At 37.4% G+C, this 27,117-nt stretch overlaps 2 protein-coding genes across 3 annotated transcripts in view; one reads left to right on the top strand and one right to left on the bottom strand.

Annotated features, from left to right (window-relative positions):
- Nucleotides 1-5,989: 5,989 nt before the first annotated feature.
- FBXO48 (F-box protein 48) lies at nt 5,990-10,596 on the bottom strand. The gene is made up of 5 exons (XM_057740504.1): nt 10,263-10,596; nt 9,766-9,881; nt 9,272-9,314; nt 8,375-8,716; nt 5,990-7,919 (listed from the first exon to the last, which is right to left on the bottom strand). Exons 4-5 carry the CDS (start codon nt 8,678-8,680, stop codon nt 7,758-7,760), a joined length of 468 nt encoding a protein of 155 aa, XP_057596487.1. The 5' UTR covers nt 8,681-8,716; nt 9,272-9,314; nt 9,766-9,881; nt 10,263-10,596; the 3' UTR covers nt 5,990-7,757.
- Nucleotides 10,597-10,943: 347 nt separating this feature from the next.
- Nucleotides 10,944-27,117, top strand: part of APLF (aprataxin and PNKP like factor) — an 89,633-nt gene continuing 73,459 nt past the window's right edge. For both annotated transcript variants that reach the window (XM_057742687.1, XM_057742688.1), the window contains exons 1-2: nt 10,944-11,236; nt 24,238-24,309. In XM_057742687.1, the coding sequence (XP_057598670.1) occupies nt 11,141-11,236; nt 24,238-24,309 (168 nt within the window). In that variant the 5' untranslated portion in view covers nt 10,944-11,140. The remainder of the gene's footprint in view (nt 11,237-24,237; nt 24,310-27,117) is intronic.

Below are 27,117 nucleotides of genomic sequence, written 5' to 3'. Positions count from 1 at the left end.
CTATTTAGAGTTCCTCTCTCCTTTTTCCTTTCTCCTTCCCCTTTCCTGGCATCGAGGCAGAGCAGGAAGCTTGAGTAACAGCATCAGGGACAAAGCCTGCGGTTGCCCTGCGTCCTATGTGCTGCCTTCACTTGCGACGCCTTTCCTGAGAGTCTTCTTTCCGCTGTGGGCAGTAGCTTTTCCTCACACTGTATCCTTTGTCCCTGTAATTTGCAGTCTCTTCTCTGGGAACGATCAGGGCTTGGGACATGGAGGTCCTCCCACTGCTGCCTCTGACCGCTGCATGTCTCACTGCACTAATGTTGGTATAAGGACTCTGTGGCATCCTCTATTTGGCTCCTGGTTCCAGTTGTCGATCCCAGGGTTCCACTTTGGGATCCTATTGCCTTATTTTTCAGCTACTTCTATAGCTCTCTCATGGGGCATGAGAAAATTTTCAATGGTCTCCTGCATGTCCCACTGAGCTGAGGAAACTTGAGGGTTATCTCTCCATCTCTTCTGGAAGTCCAATTATAAATACGTTAAACTTTTGTATTCTGACTCATAATCTCTAAGTCCTTTTATTAGAAAATATTTTTCTCTCTGTGCTTTGGCTCAAAGCATTTTTCTGTTGTTCCATTTCCCAGTTCACAAGTGTCCTTTTCTAATCTGCCATTAAACCAATGTATTGAGTTTTCATTTCTGTTGTACTTTTCAGTTCTAGGATTTCCATTTATTTCTTTTTTATTCTTGAGTTTTCTGGTAAAATTCTTCCCTGTTATCTCTTTTCTTCATCTTTTCTTCCATTTACTGGGACATATTAAACACAGTTATTGTGAAGCCCTTACTGGCAAACTCCACTAACTCCCTTTGACTTACGTCCTTTCTCTTGATTTTCCATCATTTAGCTCTGTCTTTTAGTATGCCTGGTAACTTTTTATTGGATGCAGACATTGTATGCGATAACCTGTAGAGGCTCCAGGTGATGTTATCTTCCTCTAGAGAGGAAGTGTCTTCTGCTAGGCCCAGTGGTTTGCTCATCTTAATCAAGTTAGAGATTTAGCTGAATTGAGGCTGAAAACCTTTTTGTGGAGCCCTCCAGGGATTTAAACTGAGAACCTGGTTGTTCACCTGGGCCTCTCCATTGGATGGACCCCAACTTGAATTACTGCCTCCTCAGCAGAGTGAGACCATGTGGAAACTCCACTCTGCTTCTCAGAGGCTCTCTGCTTAGCTTCTTAGCCTCCAATTCTGCAGAGCTTCAGAATTTGGCAAATGTCTTAAGACTTAGCTCTCCACTTCCCCATTCTGTTTGAGCCTTCACTCTCCAATTTTGTCCCTTCAGTCATCTTGAGATCACCCACAGCTCAGCTAGATTCCCTTCCTTCCAGGCTCAGGCCCTCTATCTTACCAAAGGCCAGATTCTCAGTTTTTGGCATCACACCTGAAACTGCCAAATGTTTTCAGGGAAAAGAAAACTGCTGAATATCAACTTACCTCTTCAGGCCCATCCTTCTCCAGAATCTTGGTCCCTCTAGCCTTAGGTGCTTTGGCAGCTCTCCAATGCCTTTGTGTTGATGTTTTCTGTTTTATGTCTTTTATGCTTATATGAGGCAGTAGCATTGCTCTTATATATCATTACTGTATTTTTTGTCTGTTTTTTCTATCAATTGCTTACAGAAGTGTGATAAAATCTACCATGATTATGGATTCATCTACTTGTTCTTGTTCTATATTTCTATATTTTCATACTGTATTATTAAATTCATACAAATAGAAAAAATTTAATTTGCATGGAAAATTGTTTTTTATGATTGTATAATTTTATAAAAAATACTCTTGTTATATATTTTTCCTTAAAGTTTAATGAACACAGGAACAAAGGAAAAGCAGTTAAACAAGAAAAGTAATGACAATAATTCAGCAATAAAATAGAGTTCTAGTTCCTTCTCAAAGGATATACAATTGGATGGCTATGGATAACTTTAAGTTGTTCTTCAGGAACTAAGACTCCCCTCCCTCACTCAGGAGGAGGATGGTGACTACATGCTTAGCACAAGTACTAGACCCCAGACTAGATGGAACTAGAAGGATGATGATTAAGATTTCTGAAAACCACACTGTTACCTCACCACCAATCAGAAGAAATTCATGCATCCTGCAACCCTTACCCTCAAATGTTGCCTTTAAAAGTGCTTCCCAGAAAGCCATCAGGAACTCTGGGTCTTTTGAGCGTGAGTTGCCTGTACTCCTTGCTTGGCACCTTCAATAAATGCTATATTTTCTTTCACCACAACCTGGTATCAGTAAATTGTCTCTGCTGTGCATCAGGCAAGCAGACTCAAGTTCAGTTTGGTAACATAGCTTAAAAAAATCCAGTCTAATATCTTGGTCTTTCTATTGTGGATTTTATAATTGCCTTATACTTGGTATTCATTAAGGTTTGTCCATATATTTACCACTTTTTTTGCTTTCTATTCTTTCCTAAATTCCAACCAGAAGTATTTCCTCTGGGTTCAGAATTTTCAGTTGGTACTTCTGGTTCTTTCAAAAGCTTTTTTTGAAGATAACATTCCTTTGTTTTTGTTAAGAAGAAATCATTCAATTATTCATCCAGTGGTAGTTTGTCCTTTTTCTTTCACCACTTTCATTTTTCTCTTTGTCTTTACTTTATAGCAGATTTAGCTTAGGGTGAGTATATCTTTTATTTAGTATGTTTGCAGGTTGTCTGGCTTCTTGAATCTGTGACTTAAAGTCTTTCATCAATTTGGGAAGGTTCTTAGCTGTCATTGCTTCAAAATTGCTTCTACCTCATTCTATCCGTTCTTGTCTTTTTGGACTCTAATTATACGTGTATAGAGCTTCTCACTTCATTAGACATATTTTACCACTATTCTCTTTTCTGTAATTTTCATCCTTTTTCTCTCTTTGCATCATTCTGGATATTTTTTTGTACTTATCTTCAGATTCGTTAATACTTTCTACTCTCTCCAGCTGTGTTTAATTTGCTAGTAAACCCATCTATTGCTTTCTTAACATGTCATTTTATTTTTTAGTTGTAAAATTCCCATTTGACTATTATTTTTATTTCTCTGTTGAAATACTCAACATGCTTTTTATGTCATTGATTACCTCAAGTTTTGTTATTTTGGAGACTTCATTTGATAATTCCAACTGTGGATCTTTTCTATTGTGTTTTTCTCTTTACTTTTATTTGTTGTAATGTCTCATGTGTGTGTGTGTGCACATCAGATGTTGATTTTTTTAAATGGTAGAAGAGATAATATAAAGCTTAAAATGCTGATATCTTTCTCCAGGGAGGGCTTTTTTCTTTTTTCTTTTTGGCTTCTGCCAGGTGAATAGTGCATTATTCTTCTGGGATCCTCTCATTCCAGTTTCAGAGGTTGAGATGTTTTGAAGGGGAATGGTTTTCCTGTGAGGTCATATAGACTTCCAGGTCACTTCCATTTCTAGGGTGCTGTCCTTCTGGGTCCCAAACCACAAGAAGGTAGATTACTAAGGAGAGGGGTTGCTGGTTCCCCTTCTCTTAGTGAGTCCTAGATTCCACGCATTGTCCTCACAGCCTTGCAGGTTTTCATAATCTATTTAATCCCTCAGCTTCTCCTGCAAAAATTGGCAAATGTTTCATGGCAAGATTAACCTCAATCACTGGCTTACCTCTTTAGTTTTCTTTCTTTCCCCAGAAACTGGTCCAACATTTCTTTACCATCTTATTAGCTCTGGGATGACTTCAAATAGATTAATCCTTCCCCCCCCCCGCCCCCAGGTTTTCAAGTTGTCCCAAGTAGGAAATCTTGTCAGAATGATCTCTTCTGCTATTAGCAGAAATGTAAGTTCTATATATTTAATATTAATTTCCCATAAATTCTCTACATATTTGTAATGGGAGATATTTCTTGTCAGGCTTAGTTTGTCATGTTGCCTCAACATAAGAATGAAGTGTTGAATTTATAAAAGACATTATAGTGGTTAAAAGCTTGGTCTCTGAAATCAGAGAGATTTGGGTTTAAATAGTAAGTTTACATTTTCTTTTTATATTTATGTTTTAGATCATCTGGCAAAGAACTTGGTGATAATTTCCCACATTCTTTAAAAGTCTAATTGTGAGGATGAAATAAGCCAATGTCTATAAAGCATTTAGTATAGGGTAGTCAAAGGGCAATAATCCAGAAATAGGTTGTTGAAAAAAGAAATCTTAGCTCTATGGAGAAATGTCCCTTTAAGTAGAGAGATTTGATGATTATCACCTCAAGCAAATGATCAAATTACCCTCTCATACTTGCAGAGCAATGGACATTATGTGCTTCTTAATGTGGTACAATAAGAAGTATATTACATCACCTATGTAGTCTGGTTGCTGAATATGTTTTGCCTGAATCAAATCATGAAGGGACAATCAGACAAATCAATTACAGAACATTCTATAAGCTAACCAGCCTGAATTCTTTAAAAAAAAAAAAACCAAGTCAATATCCTGAAACAACAAAATGAAAAGCAGGGAGATACTTCTGGTTAAAAGAGATTAAAGGAACATAAAAAAAAATATGCATATGTAAACCTTGTCTAGATCTTGAATTGGGAAAAAAATCTATAAAAGATATTTTTTGGACCATTGGGTAAATTTAAATAGAGACTGTAAATTGGATGATACTATTAAATTAATATAAAAAATTTAGATGTGCTAATGAAATTGTATTTAGGAGACTACTTATTCTTAGAAGATGCATGCTCATGCTGAAGTATTTAGGAGTGAAGTATCATGTCTACAACTTATTTTCAAATGCTTCAGCAAAAATAAATAATAAAATAAATGTGGAAATGTTAACAACTGGTATATCTAGGTGAAGGCTACACATATATTTTGTCATATATTTTTACTTTTCTGTGGGTTTGAAATGTTTCAAAATAAAGAGTTGAAGGAACATTCTTGGCTCTTTCATTTGAATTACTTTTTCTTAGATTAGTTTTTAATTTGTTCAAAATAGAAATTTAATGAGTACCTACTATATTTTACATACTCTTATAGGTGCTGAGGAGTGGGGTTAAACTAGATAGATAAGATCACTCCCTAACTTTCAGTTCCCTCATGCATAAAATGGATATAGAGTAATAGTACCCCCACATAAGCACAATGCTTGAGGCAGAGCAGGCATTCAATAAATGTTGGCTATTATAATTAATCAACTTTGTCCATTGTTGACCTAATTTCATCCATTTGATGGTTTTGTTCTTTCAACTCAACTTTAAATAAAAATGTGTGATCTTCCATCTTATATGTATTCTTCCCAAGCCATTTCCTAGTGCTACTACTCATTTTGCTAGTTTTATTAGAGCATTTGAAGTTTTGGAGAGAAGATATTATGTAAAGTCAAAACAAAGTGGTTTGGGGTATATTTTTTAAATTAAAGTGGTTAGGGGTATATTTTTTAAATTAGGCTTCTATACATGACTATTCTAAAGTCTAAAGTTTAATTCCCATAGATTTTATTAATGATTATCCTGGTATAAGATTGGGTTATAAACTAGAAGCAACTAAAGAAAGGTTTCTAAAACAAACAAACAAACAAACAAACACAAACTAGATCTTGAGCTGATCAAACATTAAACAACATTGGAAATTCCTTAATTCGCTATTCCCAATAACCTCCTTTTACAAACTGTGTATACAGTAACGTTATTTTATCTCTGAGTCAAAGCACTCCTTCCTTTCATTCTACTCCACCCACACACATTCTCAGATGCTAATGACTTGGTCTGATAAATGTACAATTCAGTCTAAGCCCATTCCATAAATTGATCATTAAGTCCCAAAACTTTCCTTTCTGTGTAGACTCTGATCATAGTTTATAACTTATATACAAAGGATTATTTAAATGGTATAATACTAAAAAACCAAACTAAAGATTATTCATAGAACGAAATAATACTTAAGACTGATTGGGATGACCCAATAATTAAAAATAAGTAATACTTTCTGGTGAAGTTTATTTTCAAGTGTTTATTCAAAAAGTTTAAAAAATATTTCAACTTTCCTATTTTTCTCTTACAGCTTTTGAGAAAACAAGAATAATTCTTCATATATTAACATTCATATTAAGCATCCCATATATCTTATGGGTTGTACATTGCATTTCAATACAATCTTATCCACTAACAATATGTTAAAATATTTTTATTTTACATTCTGGGTAGGATTAAAATAAATAATATACACAAATAATTTAGCAAAACTTTATGGAATACCTACTATGTTCCAAGTTTGGGAACACAAAAATAAATAAATGGACCCTGCCATTAAGAAGCTCACAGCCTAAAGGGGGAGACAGACAAATAAACCAGACAATTTAATGTAATATGCAGCTTTGAGAACAGTATGTACAAAGAACTACGGGAACCTTAAGGGGGTCACTTAATCCAGAATGGTAGAAGTTAGGTGTGGTTTCCAGGTCAGGATGATAAATTTTACAAAAGAATTTGCCAAGAAAAGAATTAATGGTGGGTGAGAAGAAGAACATTCCTATAGCAGGGATGATTGAATAGTCCTAGAGACTGGACTGTTTGGTCTTCAAGGCTCCTTCCAACCCCAAGAAGAAAGTAGGAGACAATCAATTATCACCTACTTGATCCAACAAAGGGAATTTGTATAGAGTGGGGCATCTTTCTGACGTTTGCCTATTCGGAGAATACTCATTTCCTGGACTGATTTTTCATGCTATAGAGCAAAATTTAAGAAGAAAATCCCATACTAACTAAAATGTTTTATAGACACTTCACTGATGGTGCTGATCACAGATTCAGAATGAACAATCTGGAATAGTGAATACTATATCATCTACTTTTAAGAAAAAAGAGAATAAAAGCTAAAGATTTTTATAAAGCTATAAACTTCAACAAATTCAAGTATATAGGTTTCTTGAAAATAAGATTTTCCTTTCTTTTAAATGTGGAGAAAACAGAAAGGAGCTGGTCCTTTGTCTTGGTTATCTACAAGGAGTACACTAGATGGTGCTATAAGGCTGTCAGAAAGAAGGTACGTTTTCCCAAGAAAAATAGCGTGGAGGTTCTGATGGGTGTTATGTGTTCTGAAAACTTTCCATATATTTTCAGCCCCTGAGAGCAATTCTAGGTTTGTAGGCAAGTAATGTGAATCTTAATCTCACAAGTTTTAGCCCTCTGGTTGGATTCATTTTAAATTAAACCACAAGTTTAACACAAAATGGTTTCAGTGTTTGACAATTCAATCTGATTGCACTGATAAGGAAAATTTAAAGTTATTGAAATATAAATTTATTATACATTTAAATATATTCCTATTAATTTCATTTAGGGAGTCTTCCCATGAGCCTAGTTATGTCTACTAATTAATAAATCTCTAAGTCAGTTTCTTCCAATGGTTTCCTGAATTTCCAAATTATCATTAAGCAGAAAATACCAATCAAACTCTCTTATCACTGAAGTACTGCAACAGACTAACAAATGCATGAAATACATTTTGAAATCACTTTATCAGTATAGTATTTTTATATAAATAACATTTCATGATTTTTTCACATCACAATAAAACCAAAAATGTATTTTTTAAAACTAAAGTGCAAAATAAAACCAAAGTTTTATTTTTATAATATTTTCTACTTTTCTTTTAAATGTTAAATAGTAGAAAAGCAAACAAAAGAATGGACGGCTAGAGATATACCTTTTATAAACTAAGAATCATTTTAAACTCTCAAAGTCAGGAGATCTGTGTGTGATGTTTCTGCTTATCTCTCCAGTTCTGCTTCTAGAATTTCCCCCCATGTGTCTGCATCCATCGGGTACATGACTTTTTCTGGCAGGCTGACAGGAGAACATATATTGCTGTATCTGCCACTCAGCCATTCATGTTTCACTTTACTCTTCTGGTAATTCCTCAGTAGTATTACCTGAAAGAGGTCAACCACCATTATTAAATAAGGTAGTCGGTGGTTGGTGAGTGAGTTTGTTTGAAACTAGAGAAGCTGATTGACAGGGCTGAAAAGATTAAGCATTTACATTGATATATACATAAACTGGTAAATGTGTGTGTGTGTCTGTGTACACGCACACATACAGAACAGAATGAGTCACAGAGTTTGCTGAGGGTTTTGGATAAGGTGGAGTGAAATGAAGCAGCCATAGTGGTTAACAGAGGTAGATGCCCCCAAATATAAAAGGATGGATGGGAGATAGCATGGTTTGCAGGAAAAGAATAATAATTTGACTTTACCTCCCAAAGCCAACACACTCTGTATGTCATTCCGTATATAAAATCCTCCCTTTTCCAAACAGAAGGTAGAGGTAGGCTCACACTGACCACCATATTGTCAAGAACACTGCAGACTACAAAGGTTAAACTTACCCTCCAGGGATAACCACTCTCTAGATCATCATCTATCTCTCTTTGGCACACAGCTCTCACAGTCAGGCAATGAGGTTTCCACAAGGTGTCGCTGTGTCTTATTGTGTGATTCCAGCTCCTGCACGTCACTGAAGCCCTGCACAAACTCTGGATGTCCAGCTGACTGAAAATTTTAAAAGTAACTTCTGGAGGCAGCACTTCAACAAAGTTGTGTTTACTCTCTTTTTTTCCCTTCTCAACATCCACAGAGTTCAATTCTAGGTCATAAACTCTTGAATTGTGGCTCCTCTTGGAATTTTTCTTCATAGCTTGATGTTTTAGTGAATTATCCTCATATGTAACCTAAAAGGCAAAGGTTAAAAATACTCAGACTATAGATCCTATTCTGAGCCAGGTACTTTCTGGGTATGATTTAAAGGACTTTAACTTTCTTGACTTGAGCTTCTTAATCTGTAAAATGGGGCCAATGATGCTTCTCTGGTGTGTGTTCTTACAAGGATGAACAAGGATAATGTGTAAAACATGTAGCCCCACAACTGAATTGCATGCAGAAGGTATCCAACACATGTTACTTTCTTTTTTCTTTTTAGATATTTTTGGTAAATGGGTGTGTTTCTAAATTTTTTTTTAATCTCAAAGAACATTATCTAAAAAAAGAGGTGATTTTTCACAGACTATAATTTATTTTTAGTAGTAGAAATGACTATTGTGAGAATACATTCAGTTTCAAATATTCATTGAAAATACTTTTGAAAATGTATGTTTCAATTCTATTCAACTCTTGAATACTTGTCTGTGGGAACCACTGCCTTGTCATTAAGTTCTTCACCTACAATTTGTGACTTAATCATAAACCTGATGAACTTTCAGTAGTTTATAAAAGAATTGTTTACCTACTTGTACATGATGGGTAGGTGCTCACATTTGATACAAATACTATCTGAAAGAGACAAGAGGTTGAGGTCTGGGTTATACTGACAAAATCTCAAATATTCAATAAGAGTAGTCTTTTAAAAATGGCTTTTGGAAGCTACCCAACATGCACAGTTAATTATGAATTAAGATAACAGTCACTGAGGTCATCAAGCAACAGTGACTAACAACTATAAACAATGTTTATAACTTATCTAGGTATAGCACATGACTAAAGATTTAAAGTCCAGTTTCAGCTGATTTATCTAAGGTACATGGTGTAGGCATCTGAAATCAGTTGAAAGCATGGAGCTATTTTGGCATATAGAGACAGTTCATATTTACTTAAAATCAGTTTATTCCATTTTGCACTTCCTTTTATAATGAGGGTTGGCGGCACAGGACGGGTTTCAGATACAGCTAAATACTTCTTCCAGCTCAGTTAATGACAAATTCCCCTTTCCAGATGTGTTACTCACCTATATGTTTCTGGACTTGCCAAGACCACAGACGCTCCCATTCATTTGGTTGTTTCTGCTCCAAATTAGCGATAGTGGTTAGAATTTTAATGTCTGAGTTCAACAGAGGACTTCCTCTTGAGAGTTTGGGGAAGCAAGAAAGCAAACTGATAAAAACAAGTTCATGAGTCAAGTTTCTGCCACCCCTCCCTCCCGCCCCCATCGATATAAACCAAAACCAAACTACTCTATCTCATATTAGGGGAAAGTTACTGTGCATTTAAATGCATATTTGTTACTTCTCCCAAGATCTCAGCAGGGATATAATGTGTCCTCCCTTTACAGTTACTCCACAGGAGGCAGATGAAAGCTTTTGAATTAACAGACGGGGGTGCCTTGGTGAGGTTCCTAAAATCCCCCTAGGTATTTTTCTCCTTCTAAGTCCAGTTTTGCCTGGATGCCTAGAAACCTATCCTCTTCTGCACCTTCTTCTTTCTGAACCAAATCTGCTGAATTACCTCTCCAGTTAGGTGAAATATCACCCCTCTTTCAGGTGTCACACGGAGTTGAGGGATCGGAAGGCGACGCAGATGCCCGGCTCTCGGGGAGCCCCCACCCCCTGCGGAGGCCGCAGGTCGGAAGGAATGTCCCCACGTCCCATCTGGGCCACCCTCCTGGCGTGCCGCGCGCACACGGCAGCTGCCGGAGCCCAAACCACACAGGGCACTGACAAGTAAACAACAACCACCACCAGCACTGACTGTCACCGCAGCTCCGGCCCGCTGAGCCGACGCTGTGCCAGCGCCAGGGCCGCGCCCCCGAGCACGCCCTCCCTACGTCAGCCGGGAGGAAAGACCCTCCTACCTCCCCTGCTGCAGCTCTCTCTCCTTCTGCGATTTAAATCCTGCAGAATTCGAATCCTTCCCTCAAGTCCCTCGCGCCCCGCCCATTCTGGCCCCGCCTTGCCGACTCGGATTTCGCGCAGGCGCAGAGAGGAGCGCGCGTTACCTCTTGGGATTGGTAGTTTTCCCAGGGGCGTCTCAGCTCAGCAAACGAGGAGAAGGGAAGGCGCAAAGGACTACAAGGACCGGCGTCCTCTGAGGCAGGAGGGGGGGTGAGAAAGACTAGGGGGGGTAAATTAACCCGGGCTTTTAAACAATAGTTTGGAGTCGGCGTGAAGAGGGAATCCCTGAGTGCGTCACTGGTTGGAGTGGAGGGGCGGGACTCGATATCCGCGCCGGGGCCCCCCTCCGCGCTGTCCGGTCACGCTCGGGGCGCTGTTTGCTCCACCTCCCCCTGTGTTTTCCCGGGGCCTCTGCAGGCCCCCGCCTGTCCATGGAAGGCGGAAACGGCTGCGGGGTCCGGCTCCTTGCCAAGGGGTCTAATCCTCGCCGCCATGTCCGGGGGCTTCGAGCTGCAGCCGCAGGACGGCGGCCCCCGGGTGGCCCTGGCGCCCGGGGAGACGGTGATCGGCCGCGGGCCGCTGCTGGGAGTAAGTGTGGCGGGGGCTCGTCGGCCCCGGAGAGCCGCGAGGTCCCAGGCGGCTCCTGAGGCCCTGCTCCGGGTCCTGCCCCGATTCCCCACCACGCCGGCCAGGCCTGTCTGGATTTTAGAAGTTTGGGGCCGGCACGTTTTTCAGTCACCTTGAACCAGCTCACAGAAGTCTCCTTCTGTTTGCTTTTAATAGGCACTGACGTAGGTTTTCATCATTATAATCTAACCGGGGGTCGACAGACTGTGGCCCTGACTCCAAATCCAGCCTGCTTCTTTTCGGACCCACATACTAAATGCTTCTCAAGTTTTAAAATGCAAACAAAAACCCCATATTAAGCCTTTCAGGGAGAATAATTGCTGTAAGGGTTGGGGATATTGCCTCTTGGCTTGTTAAGCCACGATATTTACAGTAGTTTCTGGCCCTTTACAGAAAAAGTTTGCCAACCGCTGATCTTAGCTTTTCTAGAATAATTTCTTTTACGCTTTGGCTCCTTGGTGGTATTGCGTGGGCTTTACTTTTATTGTAATAGTCTTTTTCAGTAACACCAGTGGCTCACCCTTCTGTAGTGTGTAGTGTTCCAGGCATTGGTCTAAGGATTTTAGCTATACCAACTTCTTTAATCCTTTCCACACCCTATGAGTTGGTGCTCTTCTGACCTTTATTGTTCAGATGAGAAAATTGAGCTGTGGATTGGCTATCTAAAGGGCACACACAAGCTTTTGGACAGACTGCCACTGGGCTATGTATTTCTTCCTCTGGAATGTTTAGGAGTTAGAAAACTTGGCTGTAACATTCTGGAATTTCATCGCTCTCTCTCTAAATACATATATATTGTTTTCTCAGCATTCAGCATATCTTGTTCAGTGCCCACTTTGTGCAGCTCGTCGTGCATACCGTTAGCACTGTGGGGCACACAGAGATGAATGGGTCTTTGCGCTCTAGTTTTCACTTGGACCATGCAGACAGACGTGTGTCAGTGCGCCAATACCAGTGAGTAAGGAATGTGGTCTGTTACCCTGGTTAACCTCCAGTGTCTAAATGGAACCATTTTAGGACCCCTCTCCAAGCAGGAGAAGGAGTGGTGGTTCAAGATGGTGATGGGGAAGTCAGTTCTAAAGGGGTGTGCATTTTATGTGTGTGTACCTATATGTGTATATATATATATGGTAAAGTTATTGAGAAAGTTCAAGTTCATTTGCTGTTTTGTTTTTGTTTTTTACTTAAATGTTTTTTTTCTCCATAGTTTATTAACCTATAGAGAGCTTTGAAGGAACTGCCTGGGAAGTTTCCTTCCTCTCTTTTCCTCCCTCCCTCCTTCTTGCCTTCCTTCCTTCCTTCCTTCCTCCTTTCCTCCCTCCTCCCCTCCCTCCCCCTATTCCCCCCCCCCCCACACACTTTATCTCTGTTAGAAACATAACAGAGTATGTGCTTCATCTAGAAATCGGTGTCTGGTTACTAATGAGTTTTCATTTCCTTAACAAATTTGTATCACTAACACAGTGCTGTGGATCGGGTTAAGTGATTGATGAATTTTAGGCCTCTGTTTTTTAAACTTGGCTTTGGGTTACAGACACTTTCATTATTTGTAGCTTGATCTTTGTGTTATAGGTTTGCAAATGTGAGACGAGCCTATTTGGTTTCTCTTTTTTAAAATGGTAAGGAATAGCAAGTCAATTATCTGGTCAGGATTCAGCTTTTGCTTTTTGAATCGTTATTCAGTGGTGAGACTCTGTTGCCAAGTTTGGTAGGTTATTAGAAGTGGTTATAAATGATACTAGATGTGTTGAAGGAAAACTTTGAAGAACAAACAAATTACCTTGTGGTTTTCAAGATATTGGAGCTGACAGGTGTTTCTTTTCCGCTGGCTGGAGCATACAGTTGTTTCTTTTCCGCCGTTTAAACTCACATGAGGGCTACTGTTTCAAAGAACAGCAATTCCATTGAGTTGGTTGGTTTTTTTGCTTGTTTGTTTTGTTTGGTTTTTTAATGTGTGAGAGAGCAGACTTAGTTCTAAGAAAACTCAGGGAGTTTGTTGTAAATTCGTGTCTGTCTGAAGTGATTAATAGTAATCAGGATGATTTTTGAACTCTCTTAACTAGCCATGTCTTTTGGAGACAGGTCTCACAAATCTTCATGGCCACAACCTTGTGTAAAACATTCTTTGTGGTAGAACAGTTTAGCAGTGGGAATGTCTTTATGTCTTTACAGTGGCAGGAAAACCCTTATAGAGAACACTTGTAGATAACAGAGCACAGTGAAATTTCATTTTCTTGTGCCCTTTGCTTTAGTGTGAATCATCAGGGAACCCAAGGTCTTTGTTTACTAAGTTGTAATTCTGTAAAAGGTTTTACAGCAGGGTGAATCTCCAAGAAGTTATCCTGGGTGAAAAACAGACAATTCCAAAGGTCACATACCGTATGATTTCATTTACATAATGTTATTGAAATGACAAAATTATAAAGGTGGGGACCAACTTAGTGGTAGCCAGGGCTTAACAAAGAGATAAAGGGAGCAGGAGGGAATTGGGTATGCCTGTAAAACAGCATTGAGGGATTTGTTTTGTATCTTGACTGTGTCAATATCAATATCTGGTTGTGATACTGTACTGTAGTTTTGCAACATGTTACTGCCGGAGGAAGCAGTAAAGAGTACAAGAGATCTTTCTGTAATGTATCTTTTAATCATGAATCTACAAGTGTCTTAAATAAAAAAAATTAGTTAAGAAAGATTTTGCAGCATCTCAAACAACAGAATAATACCATTAGGCCCAATTATTTGCTTTATGGTTTTTCTTTAATTAAACCTGATTATGCTCTTAAATGAAAACTGTGCTTTCTGATTTCAAATTTTCCTTATTCTGTTTTGGTAGCAAAGATTATAGGATGAGTTCCTTTATGATCTGTTTTCCTCCAAGGAAATAGGACAGCACCAGGTATCTAGTGAGATTTCCTAAAGGCAGATGTAATTGAAGCTACTGCTCTAATTAAAAAGAGAAAGGGCCACCAGGTGGGGGTGGGGATAGTCCTGGGCTCTAGTGCTCTTCACTAGGCATCAGTTCACTACTTGTAAGACTGTTGAAAGTGTCCCACAAAGTTTATACAAAGTAACCGCTCCCAGGCCTGGCAACTCTGCGGTGTGCCTACTTGTGCCTACTTGTTGCTGTCTGGAATGCTAGTCCTACCTGGTCCAACAAGATTTGTCCATAGGGATGTGCCAAGCACTCCTAGCTTCGGGGTTTTTGCCGCTCCCTCAATTATTGAGCCTAGTACAATTCCTGACACATAGTAGGCCTTCAACACATGATCTCTTCCTTTTCTGCATCTCAGCCTCACTCTTCCAACCCTCATAAAGAGCCTACTTGCAACTTAGGTGTAAAAAGGACAGTGTAGAGTTTTGAAGTGAATATAAATATAGTAAAGAGGCAGTGCTACCAACTGCTAAAGCTTAAGGAGCAACATTCATGATGGATTGCCTTAGCATTTTTTTCTATTTTGTTGACTAATTAGTAAATTCAGAAAATAGTTAATGAATGTATACGATAGTTAGATGGGAGGAATTTAGGGTCAGAGAAGGCCTCGTGAACTCACTGACATATTGAGCCGACTTTGAAGTGCTGGAAGAGTTAGAATTTTGGTAGATGAAGAGTGGGTGGTAGGAAGGGAAGCGCCCTTCAGGCTAAATGCATGTATGATTTAAGGCTCTAAGGTTGGAAAGTGTAAGGCACATTGGATAGTTGGATAAGTGCTGAGTGGACTTGTGGGATGATCACATTACATCAGTGATTCTGTTTAACTTTTATAGACATTGCTTTTACAGTATGTACTAGTTTTCTTTCTTTTTTTTAAAAAAATAGGCTTTATTTTATTAAGTTCATAGCAGAATTGAGCAGCAAATACAGAGTTCTCATGTACCCTCTGTCCCCACACATGCACAATCTCCCTTCTGTCAACATCCCCAACCACAGTGGTACATTTGATGAATTGGCATGCCATTATCACCCAAAGCCCACAGTTTACACTAGGGTTCCCTCTTGGTGTACATTCTATGAATTTTGACAAATGTGTAACAACATGTATCCACATGGTAGTGTTAGAGAACTGCCCTACAAATCCTTAATGTTCTGTCTGTTCATCTTTGCTTCCCCTCCCAACTCCTAGCAACTACTGAACTTTTTAACCATCTGCATAGTTTTACCTCTTCCAGAATATCATATAGTTGGAATTATGCAGTATGTATATAGAGACTTTTTTTCAGATTGGCTTCTTTCATTTAGTAGTATGTATTTAACATTCCTCCATGTCTTTTTATGGCTTTTTAGTGATGAGTAATATTCCATAGTCTGGATGTTCCACAATTTATCCATTTGCCTACTGAAGGATATCTAGGTTACTTCCACATTTTGGCAATTATGAATAAAGCTATTATAAACATCCACATGCAGGTTTTTGTGTGAACATAAGTTTTCAGTTCTTTTGTGTAAATAATGAGGAGTACAATTGCTGGATAGTATGGCAAGAGTGTGTTTAGTGTTGTAAGAAAGTGGGTGTACCATTTTTCATTCCACCATCAGTGGATGAGAGTTCCTGTTCTTCCATATCCTCGTCAGCATTTGGTGTTGTCAGTGTTTTGGATTTTGGCCATTCTAATAGGTGTGTAGTGAATTGCTTTTCATATGTATTTATTTATTTCTAAATCAGTATCTTTAAATTATCATCTCCCATGTACTACTCAGTGTGAATATGCCATCTTCTCACATGCCTTCAGACCTCTTTCCAAACTCCTTTCTCTGGTAGTTTGATTCTGTAGGTGGTTTCTGGGTATCTGTATTTTTAAGAGCTCTGAAGATGATTCTGTTAAGAAAGTAGATTTGAAAACCATTTCTAGACACACTAAGTAGAATGCTTGGCACAGAATAGGTCTTTAAGAAATGTCTGTTGGCCTTTACTAAGTAAGTATTCAGAAATCTTCATTTACCAAAGTCCCAAGTGGGGATTTAGACCCAGTTTTATCTTACTAAGCTGTGCTTATGTTTTTACTGACTATGTCACCTGTATCATAATATATTAAAGGTGAGGTGGCGTTCTCACATTTGTATAGCATTCACTGTGCAAGCAGAATTGCAAGCCAGACGGGTTGAGTGAGTTGAAATTTCAATGACAAGTCAGTGCAATTCCATTATGTTGGCTAACAATTTAGCAACCTTGAATTAGGAGCTCAGAAAGTATTGGATTTTACTTTTAAAAGTTTAAATGGTCCATATTTCATTAATATTGTGGATTCTGTAGGTGTTTGTGAGGTAGCCTGATAACCTACCTCTTATTTACACCATTACTCATGAGAAAGTATATTCATAAGTTTCAAAGACCACATCCAGTATATAAATAACCTTATAAAGAGAGAGCGTTCATAAATTGGAGTCTGCCTAGAGAGGCTCTGGCCAAAATCAAGTCCATTTCCTCAAACTTGTCCTTTCTTAGTATCAGAAATTGGACTTTGAGACATTGCAAGTGCAATGATATTAAACATCTTGTATCAACTAGCTTTTTGCGCTATTGAGAAATAAGGTCCACTGACAGTATGGCAGTCTTAGTGTTGGTGTCTGAGCTCTGGAGTGTGTGCTGGACCCGATACTGGGAAGCACTCTAGGTAAGAGAAGTTTATGGTTTGTCAGCTGGTTTACAGTAACCAGCCTGTCTTCAATTTGGGTCTTAATTTTAGATTTCACTTACTTGCCACACGATATTAGTTTGAGGAAAGAATTTTATGCAAATTATGCCTCAGATAGATCCCGTGCTTCTTTAGGTTTACACATTTTCTCACAACACAGGCTCAAATCCCATAGCAGACGATTTTCTATTTTTCTCTACCATGAAAGTTTGAAGTTTGAATTTGTCGGTTGTTGATAGAGCAAACGAGAGCATCTTGTGTGAAAGCACTGTAAATGACACTGTACAAGAGTGTTTTTATCATCTTAGCCCTTGGGTTGTTACATAGTTTATTCTGAAAGAAAGAAGCAAATTTTGCCTCCTCTGTGTTCTTCCATTTATAGGAACCAGGCTAAATGGGAACATTGAATTCATGAGATATATTATTCTTTTCTATGCTATTCAGAAATCTCTCTAAGGAAAACGTCAGAAAAATTAACTGATGTTGGTTTTTTAGTAAATATTATATATGGATAAAAATGAAATGAAAAGTCAGGTAGCTTTTCTACTTTTACTTTACTCAGGTTTGTTTTTTATTTTTAGAATTTTGGAAATAATAAATAGGTAAGAGAACATCTAAGCATTTCTGCTGGTAGCATAAGAAAATCTTCATTTTGTTTGACTTCGGTAAATGCCAAAAATATTGGCAAACAAATCACAAACAGTTATTTTATGTTTTCATGTCTTTTCTTCTACCACAAACTCCATGTCTTAAAAATGGAGAAAACTTGTACATACATCATAATACATGAAATATCTAATTCAAAGCTAGAAACTCAAAGATAAGGGATCCGCATTGTATCAACACAAAAGTGATATAAAAGCAGAGAGCCCTGTCCCCATTCAAGGCACAGTCTGAAGAATTCAAGTAGAAAGGGTTTTTTTCTGTAGTACCTGAAGAAAGATTGCTGTCATTGTAGCTATGGCTTACAAAGGATAGGAGTGATTGCAGCATCATTCTTCAGCTTGTGTATTCTTCAGCATTTATTTTCTAAGCTTCTGCTGTATGCTCTGCAGTTCTTTTAATATTGAAGGTTCTTGTACTTGAATGCTCAATTTAGTAGCTTTTCTGTTTTCTAATATTCCTTCTCTGACTGGCTGAGCATACATGAATTTGCTATTAGTGCCCAGTATCAATACTAACAGTTGTGAGTGTGTGTTAATCATAATTGCGTAGGCTGCAAGTAACAGAAACTTACTCAACAGCAGCTTAAACAAATTAGGAGGAGTAGTGTTTCTTCTGTAACAGAATCTCAGGGGCATTCGGTTCAGGGCTGGCGCAGCTGCTCTAGGAACAGACTTTTCTGTGCTCCTCCTTGGTCATCCTTTGCATATGGCTTTCACTTCTGTACTCATCAGATGGCTGCTGTACCTTGAGTTGTTACACGTAAGCAGAGAGAAAAGAAGAGCAGAGGGAAACAGGTGTCGGCCAGTTGAGCCTGTTCCTTTTCATCAGGAAAACACTAATCTTCCCAGGAGCTCCACTTTGTTTTGAAGTGTAGTTTTGTTGTTTTGTTAGGTACAGTGAGGCCAGAGGACCAGGAGATGGTGTCATTGAAAAGATAATTACTCACAGTTCCGGAGGGAAATAAGGACACACCATGCCACACAAGGCCACCGGAGGTTGGTGGAAGGCAGAAGGCAGATAAAGGGGAACTGCAGGAAAGCCTTTATTGTGTTTTTTGAGGGAATGAATGGGCAAGGCAGGGTGAACTGATAGAGAATGGTCTAGTTTAAATAATTTTATGGGGTCCTGGGCTATAGGGACCACCCCTAGTTGTCTGATTAGGGCAGTGTAAGAACTAGGTAAAGCCGGGATTGGGGGTGTGGCTTTGGATGGGTTTGTTTGCATATGAAAGGTGCACTTGCTGGTGAGTCATTTACTGCTTTAGAATCCTGCAACCTTGGGAGGGGTATAGTCTTTCCCTAGTCAGCAATCTTAGATATCAAAGCATCAGATACAGAAACTAGAAAACATAATTAATATACACTCTTTCTTATGTACTGAGCTAGAACTGTGTCTTGGCTGTCCATAGCTATGAGGAATTCTGGCTGTTTGGATATTTTTAACTGGGTATATTCTTACCCTAAATAAAATTGAAGTAATAGTGTTATGAAAGAGGAAATGAATAGATATTTATTAAGCAACTCATAGCATCTGGTACACAGTGTCATGTGTGAAGAATTAGCATCTAAAAAGTATAGGCATAGTTTAAATCATGAGTTACAAATTCAAATGCCTGCAGAGGCCAGGTATGCAGTAAAGGGTGAAGCAGACTAAGTGGCAGATTGTAGGGAGTGCTGGGGGCTCTGGGTGATGGAGGGTACGTATACCCTTCAAAGTAAAAATTAAAAAAAGATACTGAGTGATTTGTGGTGTGTTGGCTATCAGTTTGTGGTGCTTAGTCTAAATCAAAGAAATTTTTTAAAACAGCATATAAATAGAAAGGGGGCTATTAATTTCACTGGAACAGCTGTAAATTAAATCACACTTCAGTTATCATGTTATTTAGCAATCATGTACACTACATGTTCCATAACCTGATCATAGCCCTTATAGTACCAACTAAAAATGTACCAACATTTTTGAAATTTTAACTATTTTTTTTCAAGTTTTCATTTTGAAAAATTTCAGAGCAGAAGAGTTGAAAGACTAGTGCGGTGAACACCTATGTATCCTTAACTTAGATTAGTTAACGGTTAACATTTTGCCGCATTTATTCTCTCTCTCCCTCTCTCTCTCTCTCTCTCTGGTGGGTGTGTGGGTGTGTGGGTGTGTGTGTGTGGGTGTGTGTTTTCCTTTCTTCTGAACCCATTTGAAAGTAGATTGCATGCATTATGACACTTCATCCCTAAATAGATCAACATGTATCAGCTAAAAGCAAGGACATTTCTACATACATTATATATATAAATTATATAAATTATACTTGAGAAATTTGTAATTGTGCAGTAGAATTTAACATTCCATATTCAGTTTTATCCAACTTTCAAATAGTGCCCTTTTCAGCACTAAAAAAATTTAGCATCCAATCAAATATATATTATCTTCTTTAATCGAGAACTGTCTTTCATGGCATTAAAGGTTTTAGGAGTCCAGGCAAGTTGTTTCATAGAATGCCCACAATTTTGATTCGTCGGATTGTTTCCGCATAATTAGATTCAGGTTAAACTCTTTGGGCAAGAATATTCCATCAGTGATGTGAACCCAGAGCAGCATGTCAGGAGGCTCGGCTCTCTCTGTTGGTTCTGTTGGTGGTGGTTATAAGTGTGATCACTTGGGGAAGGGAGTGTCTATCAGACTTCTCCGGTAAAGGTGCTGTTCTTTTTGTGAGTAATCTGTGAGTGATGCTTTGAGACTTCAATGATATTCTGCTTCTCATCAAGCTTTCACCTGAAAATTAACATCCATTGATACTTTACTGAGTCAGTTATTATGTTAGTAGTTACAAAATTGTAATTTTCTGATTCCATCATTTCTTCTGTTAGCCGTCATTCTTTTATAAAGAAAGGCTTTTCCTCCCAGCCCTGACCCCAATCCCTTTCTTGAGTTCAGTATGAACTCATGGATTATTTTTGTATTGAGTATGTTATATTCCATTATTATTATTATATTGATGCCCAAATTATTTCCAGTTTTGCTGGACCTCTTTCCCACTCAAGGTGTGATTTTTTTGTGGTTATCACTTCCCGTCTGTCTTCTCTCTTCCTCCCAGTTGCCACTTGACTTCTGTTCCAGCATAGGTCCTGAAGCTTCATCTGCATTTGGCCTTTCTTTCCCCTTACAGGTAAATGAAAGTCAGTGGTAATCTGTCTCCTAGTTGTACTCTAGATGTGAAATACAGGTGGTTTTATTTGCTGTTTGTTGATCTCTGGTTTTTTGAAGGATGTGTGGTGTGATTAGAAGTTAGGTGGCTACAATTATTTGGTGGGACACTGGAATTCCTTTATTTTAGCTATTTTTGTGGCTAAGATGCGAAATGTCTGGTTTTCAAATGAAGTTTTCATTTAAACCTGGTGACTCTTGGTAAGCAATAAGTTAACTCAGATAAGCCTTTAATACCTTTAGAAGGATGTTATGCCATTTGTCCTACTCCCAGTAGCCTCTAGCCAGTGTACTCCTTTGAGTCCTTACATTTCTTCACTTTTCTATAGCCTTTCTCTTTCCACTTGCAGACTAACATCATTGTCAATGCACTGCCTACCAAACCCTATGCACTTTATCGTCTGCTGTGAATAGACAACTGGGAATTCACATGACTCATCTTGTTAGACTTGGCTGTGGTCTTAGAATAAACAGGACCGCATGAAAGCCTGAAGGCCTCTTGGAGCTTTATTTAGGGCTTGAGTTTTCTCAGAATGTCTGCTTGCTTAATAAATAGCCATTCTGCCTTATTTCCAGTTTTTTAGTATGTTTTAGTTTAGACAATTAAGCTGATGTTAAATCATCTAAAAATGATGTTTCACATAATGATTATGAGGGAAGCAGTACAGTATTAAGAGGGAAGGTGCCTTTAGAATCACAATCCTGGTCCCGCCGCTTATTGGCTGTGTAACTTTAAGTAGTTGCTAAATTTCTCTGCATTTCCATTTCTCACCTGTAAAATAAAGATAGTAGTATCTTCCACAGGTTTTGTGAAGATGAAAAAAGATATATGTGATAAATATAGAACAGTACCTTGGTCTTGATAAATAATTACCATTGCAGTTAGTATGTTAATACTAATGTATGAATATTTATTCTGCCCAAGGAGCAGTGATTGCTGTTACATAAAGCAAGTCATCAGATCTTTAGGATCTGTTTGTGACCTCACCTGCTCCTCACCACCCCCATCCTGAAATTAAAATAAGCTTTAATGATAATTTGTTAAACCATTTAAGCTTTCCACTGAAAAAGCATAAATTATTATTTTGTAACTTATTCATTATTTAGAGGTGTGGTTTAAAAGGGACAGTTATGGTTAAATGCCTGAATGATATTAATTTCAAAGACTGTTTAAAACACTTTTGTGCTTACTATAGAAATGCACAGTTTGTAGTGAAATTACACTGTTGTAGAAACGTGTCCACTAGAGGTCACTTTATACTTTTATATTATTGCTTCCTGCAAAAATATGGTTTGAAAAAGAAAGAAATCGGAGCTGGAGTATTACAAGAACCATCCTTATATGTCATGGTTTTATATTTGACAGTTTGTTACTCTGTTGGTTAGAAAATCAATTTGTATCATTGCAGTTAACAATGAGATACTACTGCCTAAGTTATAAATAGAAACTTCTTACTCCTCACCACAGAATAATTTGCAGTTCTTGAAACTTCTTCTGAATGATTACATGTAGGTGTAGTGTAATATATGACTTGTTCTCACATATTTATTTTTGTTAATAAGTATGGATTTGAAATACTACCTGCTCGAAGAGTGACCTTGCAAGCAACTTAAATTCTCTGGACTTTCAATTTCCAAATATGTAAAATGTGAATAATAGCTATGATAGAGTCATGGTGAAGCTCAACATTTAAGTGAAAGTTCTATGCAAATGATAAAATATATGCAAATCATAAAGTGGATGATCAGATAACTGCTGTTTTGGGCACATTATGGGAAGAATATAGGAACCTCCAAATTTCTGTTCTCTCTTTTTGGATTGAATAGGCTACTAGTTTATATTTAATTTTCTGAAATAGCTATTGTGGCTAATAGTGGATATATTTTAATATTTTTTTTTATTTTTATTTTTTTTACTTTTATTTTTTTTAAAGGTCTCTTAGATTATTGATTATTTTATTTATTTATTTATTTATTTTATTGGCTGTGTTGGGTCTTTTTTGCTGTGCGTGGGCTTTCTTTTAGTTGCGGTGAGTGGGGGCTACTCTCCATTGTGGTGCGCTGGCTCCTCATTGCCGTGGCTTCTCTTGCTGCAGAGCACGGGCTCTAGGATCGTGGGCTTCAGTAGTTGCAGCACATGGGCTCGATAGTTGTGGCTCACAGGCTCTAAAGCGCAGGCTCAATAGTTGTGGCGCACGAGCTTAGTTGCTCCATGGCATGTGGGATCTTCCTGGAGCAGGGATCAAACCTATGTCCCCTGCATTGACAGGCGGATTCTTAACCACTGAGCCACCTAGGAAGCCCAGTGGATATATTTTAAATAGGCTACCTTTAAGATACTTTATTTTAGGAAATGTTCTAAAAGTTAACTGTAGCTTTGTGGAATATTCACATATGTGGAGTTTATTCCACTGTGATGCTGGATGTTACTGTTTTTATATAGTCACAGCCTTAAGTAGAATTGCTCTTTGGTTAAAAAAAATGAGTACTGATTCCTGGAAATTTCATATTTTTTGCAAGTTTTTGCAGAACTAATGGGTTTAATTGAATTTAGGCTTTGCTACAGTCTGCTTTTACTCATAATTTTGGTCCTGATGTGGATGAGGTCAGAGATGAAGTGATAGATGCTAAGGTAATGAAGAGATAGGCCAAATAATTATGGTGCTAAGTAAAGTTGGTGATTAAAATGTTTTCATTACATAAGCCACAAATTACAAAGGTAATCTTAACTGTTCTGTTAATAGCCATGCAGGGAAGGCTTGATTGGCAATTTCAGCATTTAAAGTGCGAGCGGTTTTAAAACATGGATGTGCAGAAGTGATTGTGGGCGTAAGTAGAACAATGTTGGCTCAAAACAGGAAGCAAATATATCTTTTAAAACATTTTCTTTGCTGTAAATATTTGATCTTCACTGCTACCCCTCCTGCCTTCCTGTTCTCTTAACTACTGCTGATGGCCCTGAGCTCAAATGCAGGTCTGCCTGACATGGGTCTACTTGACCCCAAAGCTTGTGGTCATACCTTTTATGTTTACCAGACTGCTGCTTTTAAGACCTTTTGTCTTTATAGCACACTGTATATTATCTGCATTTGAAATGTTTCCTGATAAGTATATATTATATAGATTTTTTTTCTCATTTTATGAATTTTATTGCTAAAAATCCCCACTAAATATCTGTCTTGAATGGAAACCATCATGAAAGGTTTTGGGATCTGTTAGCTTCCAAGCTTGAGTCTCTGCTTTGATGTTTATTTTTCTGTGACTTTGGGCAGGTCCCTTAATCTCTGAGTTGTTTTGTTATTTGTTCAGTGAGGACAGTCACTTCAATATACAGTTGTTGTTGAATAATAGATTTCATATATAACCTACTAATTTCAGAAGCATTGCTGTGGGGTTTGTTGTTGTTGTTAATTGTTGTTTTTTAGGGAGGTGGCTGTGTTTGAAATTTTAATTTTTTTCCCCTGTAGATAACAGATAAGAGAGTATCCAGAAGACATGCTATTCTTGAAGTGGTGGGTGGTCAGCTTCGAATCAAGCCGGTAAATATGTTATTAATCATTTATTTTAACATTTTCTCTCTCACCTTTTTCCAGCTCCTGATGGAGGGGTTTATTTTTAAGGTTATGAAAATAGGAAATTGATGTTGGAATATGTTTTTCTTATTGCCAGAAGATAACTGGAAGATAAAGATTTAAACTATTTATGCTACTTTTTTTCCCATGGGGCAATGCTATATTTACGTAGTTAGAATCTTTATGAAAGGAGACAACCAGTTCATATGTACATTATGATTTTGTTCATGAGTGGATATTATAAATAAAATTCTATAAGAAAGTCCATAACTGTGTAATGGTTGGTTTTTGGGAGATGGGTTAGCAACCAAAGTTACTTAAGTGTTATAGGCTTGCTTTGATAGATTTCTATACCTAGAATATTTTCCAAATTGGCTTAATAAAGATGCTTAATTGGAGCTGTGTCCATACTTGGATGAAAAGTATTCGGGTATATTTTGAACTCCTACGACTATTTAAAAGAGTATTGATAATATAAAATAAGTATACTTAAAGGTGATCTTATTAATGGAAAATTCTTTCTTCAGATTAAACTTAATCCTTTATGAAGTGGTTCAGATTTTTGTATGGGTGTTTAACAATGTTCAATCAAAGAAGACACCTTTTAGAAAACATTATTTACCTTACTTGGTCTTTAATTAGATTTGTTTGTGAAAGTCAGCAGGTGTCTTTGGAGACCCAAACTGTGGTAGATACAAAATTAGAAGTTAGAGCAAAAATTTCACATTAGATTATAGACGTGAAACTAAAATTTGGGATGATAATGTTATTGAAGTTATACCTTTGTTTATATTTATCTTTTAAATATTATTTAGTATAATTTTATGAACTTTTAGTATGTGACCTTATACACATAGGAAAAAGGTAAGTGTTTTTACCTTTTCTTGGTACTGTTATTTTTGACAACTTGGATTGTCTACGTAGTCAGCAAGTTGTTAGCTGGGAATTAGAACTCAGGTTCTTTGAACCCTATGCAGTATTTTTTTTTCCCCATCACATTTTCCAAGTCAGGATTCTTTTGCCATTTTGTGTTCTCTTCTTTAAAAAAAAATTCTCGAAGTTAAAACTAACTGTTGATTTATCTTCACAGACGTTTTAGTGCCTTTGGTTGAATAGAGCTTTAGAACTGAAAGCAATCTTAGATTCAGGCTTATGTATGTGGGAATTTGATTTGGGCCATAGCTGGCATTGCCTGTCAATGGAGAAGAGAACTTTTTATCAGTAAATGGTACTGGGACAGTTTGTTGTTTGTTTGGGAAAATAAGTAAGTAAGTAAATAATAAATAAATATTAGAGCCCTACCTCAAACCATACACAAAAATCAATTCCAGATAGATTAATGTGAAATTCAAAACTATAAAACATAAGATAATGTAGGAAAAAACCTTTATGACCTCGGAGTAGGGAAAGGTTTTTAAATAAGGTATAAAAAGCAGAAACTGTAAAAGACTGAAGAAAAGCCAATTACATTAAAATTAAGAACCTTTGCTGATCAAGACATTATAATGAAAATGAAAAATACAACAGGGAGAAGATACTTTAAACACAGATAATTGACAGAGGAATGATATCCAAAATTTATAGCAAATGCTTTCAATCAGTGAGAAGAAGATAATCCAGTAGAAAAATGGGCTGAAGACTTGAGTGGCGCATTGCAGAAGTGGATATCTAACTGGTTAGTAAACATGAAAATCAGGTGGCTCAGCCTTCTTATTAGATGGAGAAATAAACGAAACCACAGTGAGATGCCATTCCACACCCAACAGATTGACAAAAATGAAAAGTTTAGCATTTTCAAGTGTGAGGCTGTAGAACAAGTGGAATAGTTATGAACTGTGTTTGGAGCTTAAATGGTACAGCCACTTGGGAAAATAGCTTGATATTGTTTCCTAAAGATGAAGACTTATATTCCCTCCAAGCTAGAGCTCACGCACACACAGGTACCAATAGATACATACAAGAGCCCAAAGAGCAAAATTGTTTATATGATAGCAAAACACTAGAACAAACATAAATTTCCATCAACAGTAAAATCAGTAAATATATTGTGATATATTCATTAAATAGAGTACAACAGTGAATATACATTACCGTGAAAGCTGAAAAAACATGGATTAAAATCAGAAACATAATATAGAATGATGAAAGCAAGCATTGGAAGAATATATACAGCATGGCTCCATTTATGCAAGATTCACAATCCTACAAAATAAACAATATATTCAGGGTCATAAACATGGGTGGCGAAACCATAAAGAAAGTCAAGGAAGCAATAAACATAAAATCAGCATAATTACATCTGAGGGGAACTGAGAAGAGAGTGGATAGGGAAAGACTCTCAGGGAACACCAAAGGTAATGGTGATATTCTTAAACTGGGTGGTGGGTCCACACCTAATATCTTACATGTATTATGTCTCTGAAAAATTACTATGGAACATTTATAACATGAAAAAAGGGTAAAGAATAGTACGGTGTACCGCAGTTATTTCTGTAATGCCAAACTACCAAACATTGGAAGGCATAAAAAATGTTTTCTTAAGGAAATGTGCAGTTCTAATACTAGAATTTGACTGGTTTTTTAGAAAAATATTTAATCGGGTTTTGAATTTTATTCCAAGAATCATTGAATTCACATTATATGAGTTGAAGGAAAGCTGCTTCTTGGACTTAGTGATATATGCATAGGTTCTTTGCTTTATGTAATGCTTGATTTCTTGTTTATATTAATATAGTTTCAATAAAATACCTATCCCCTTGAAATAGATTTATTTAC

Source organism: Hippopotamus amphibius, chromosome 7 (genome assembly GCF_030028045.1).
Source record: "Hippopotamus amphibius kiboko isolate mHipAmp2 chromosome 7, mHipAmp2.hap2, whole genome shotgun sequence".
Lineage (NCBI taxonomy): Eukaryota > Metazoa > Chordata > Mammalia > Artiodactyla > Hippopotamidae > Hippopotamus > Hippopotamus amphibius.
Note: the sequence above shows the minus strand (reverse complement) of the source record. Positions and strands in the feature narration are given on the sequence as shown.

Coding starts and splice junctions, on each gene's coding strand:
- FBXO48 (XM_057740504.1), bottom strand. CDS start 8,680: ATGAAGAAAAATTCCAAGAGGAGCCACAATTCAAGAGTTTATGACCTA. Junction 7,920..8,374: donor AGAGTGGTTATCCCTGGAGG/GTAAGTTTAACC, acceptor GACCTCTTTCAG/GTAATACTACTGAGGAATTA.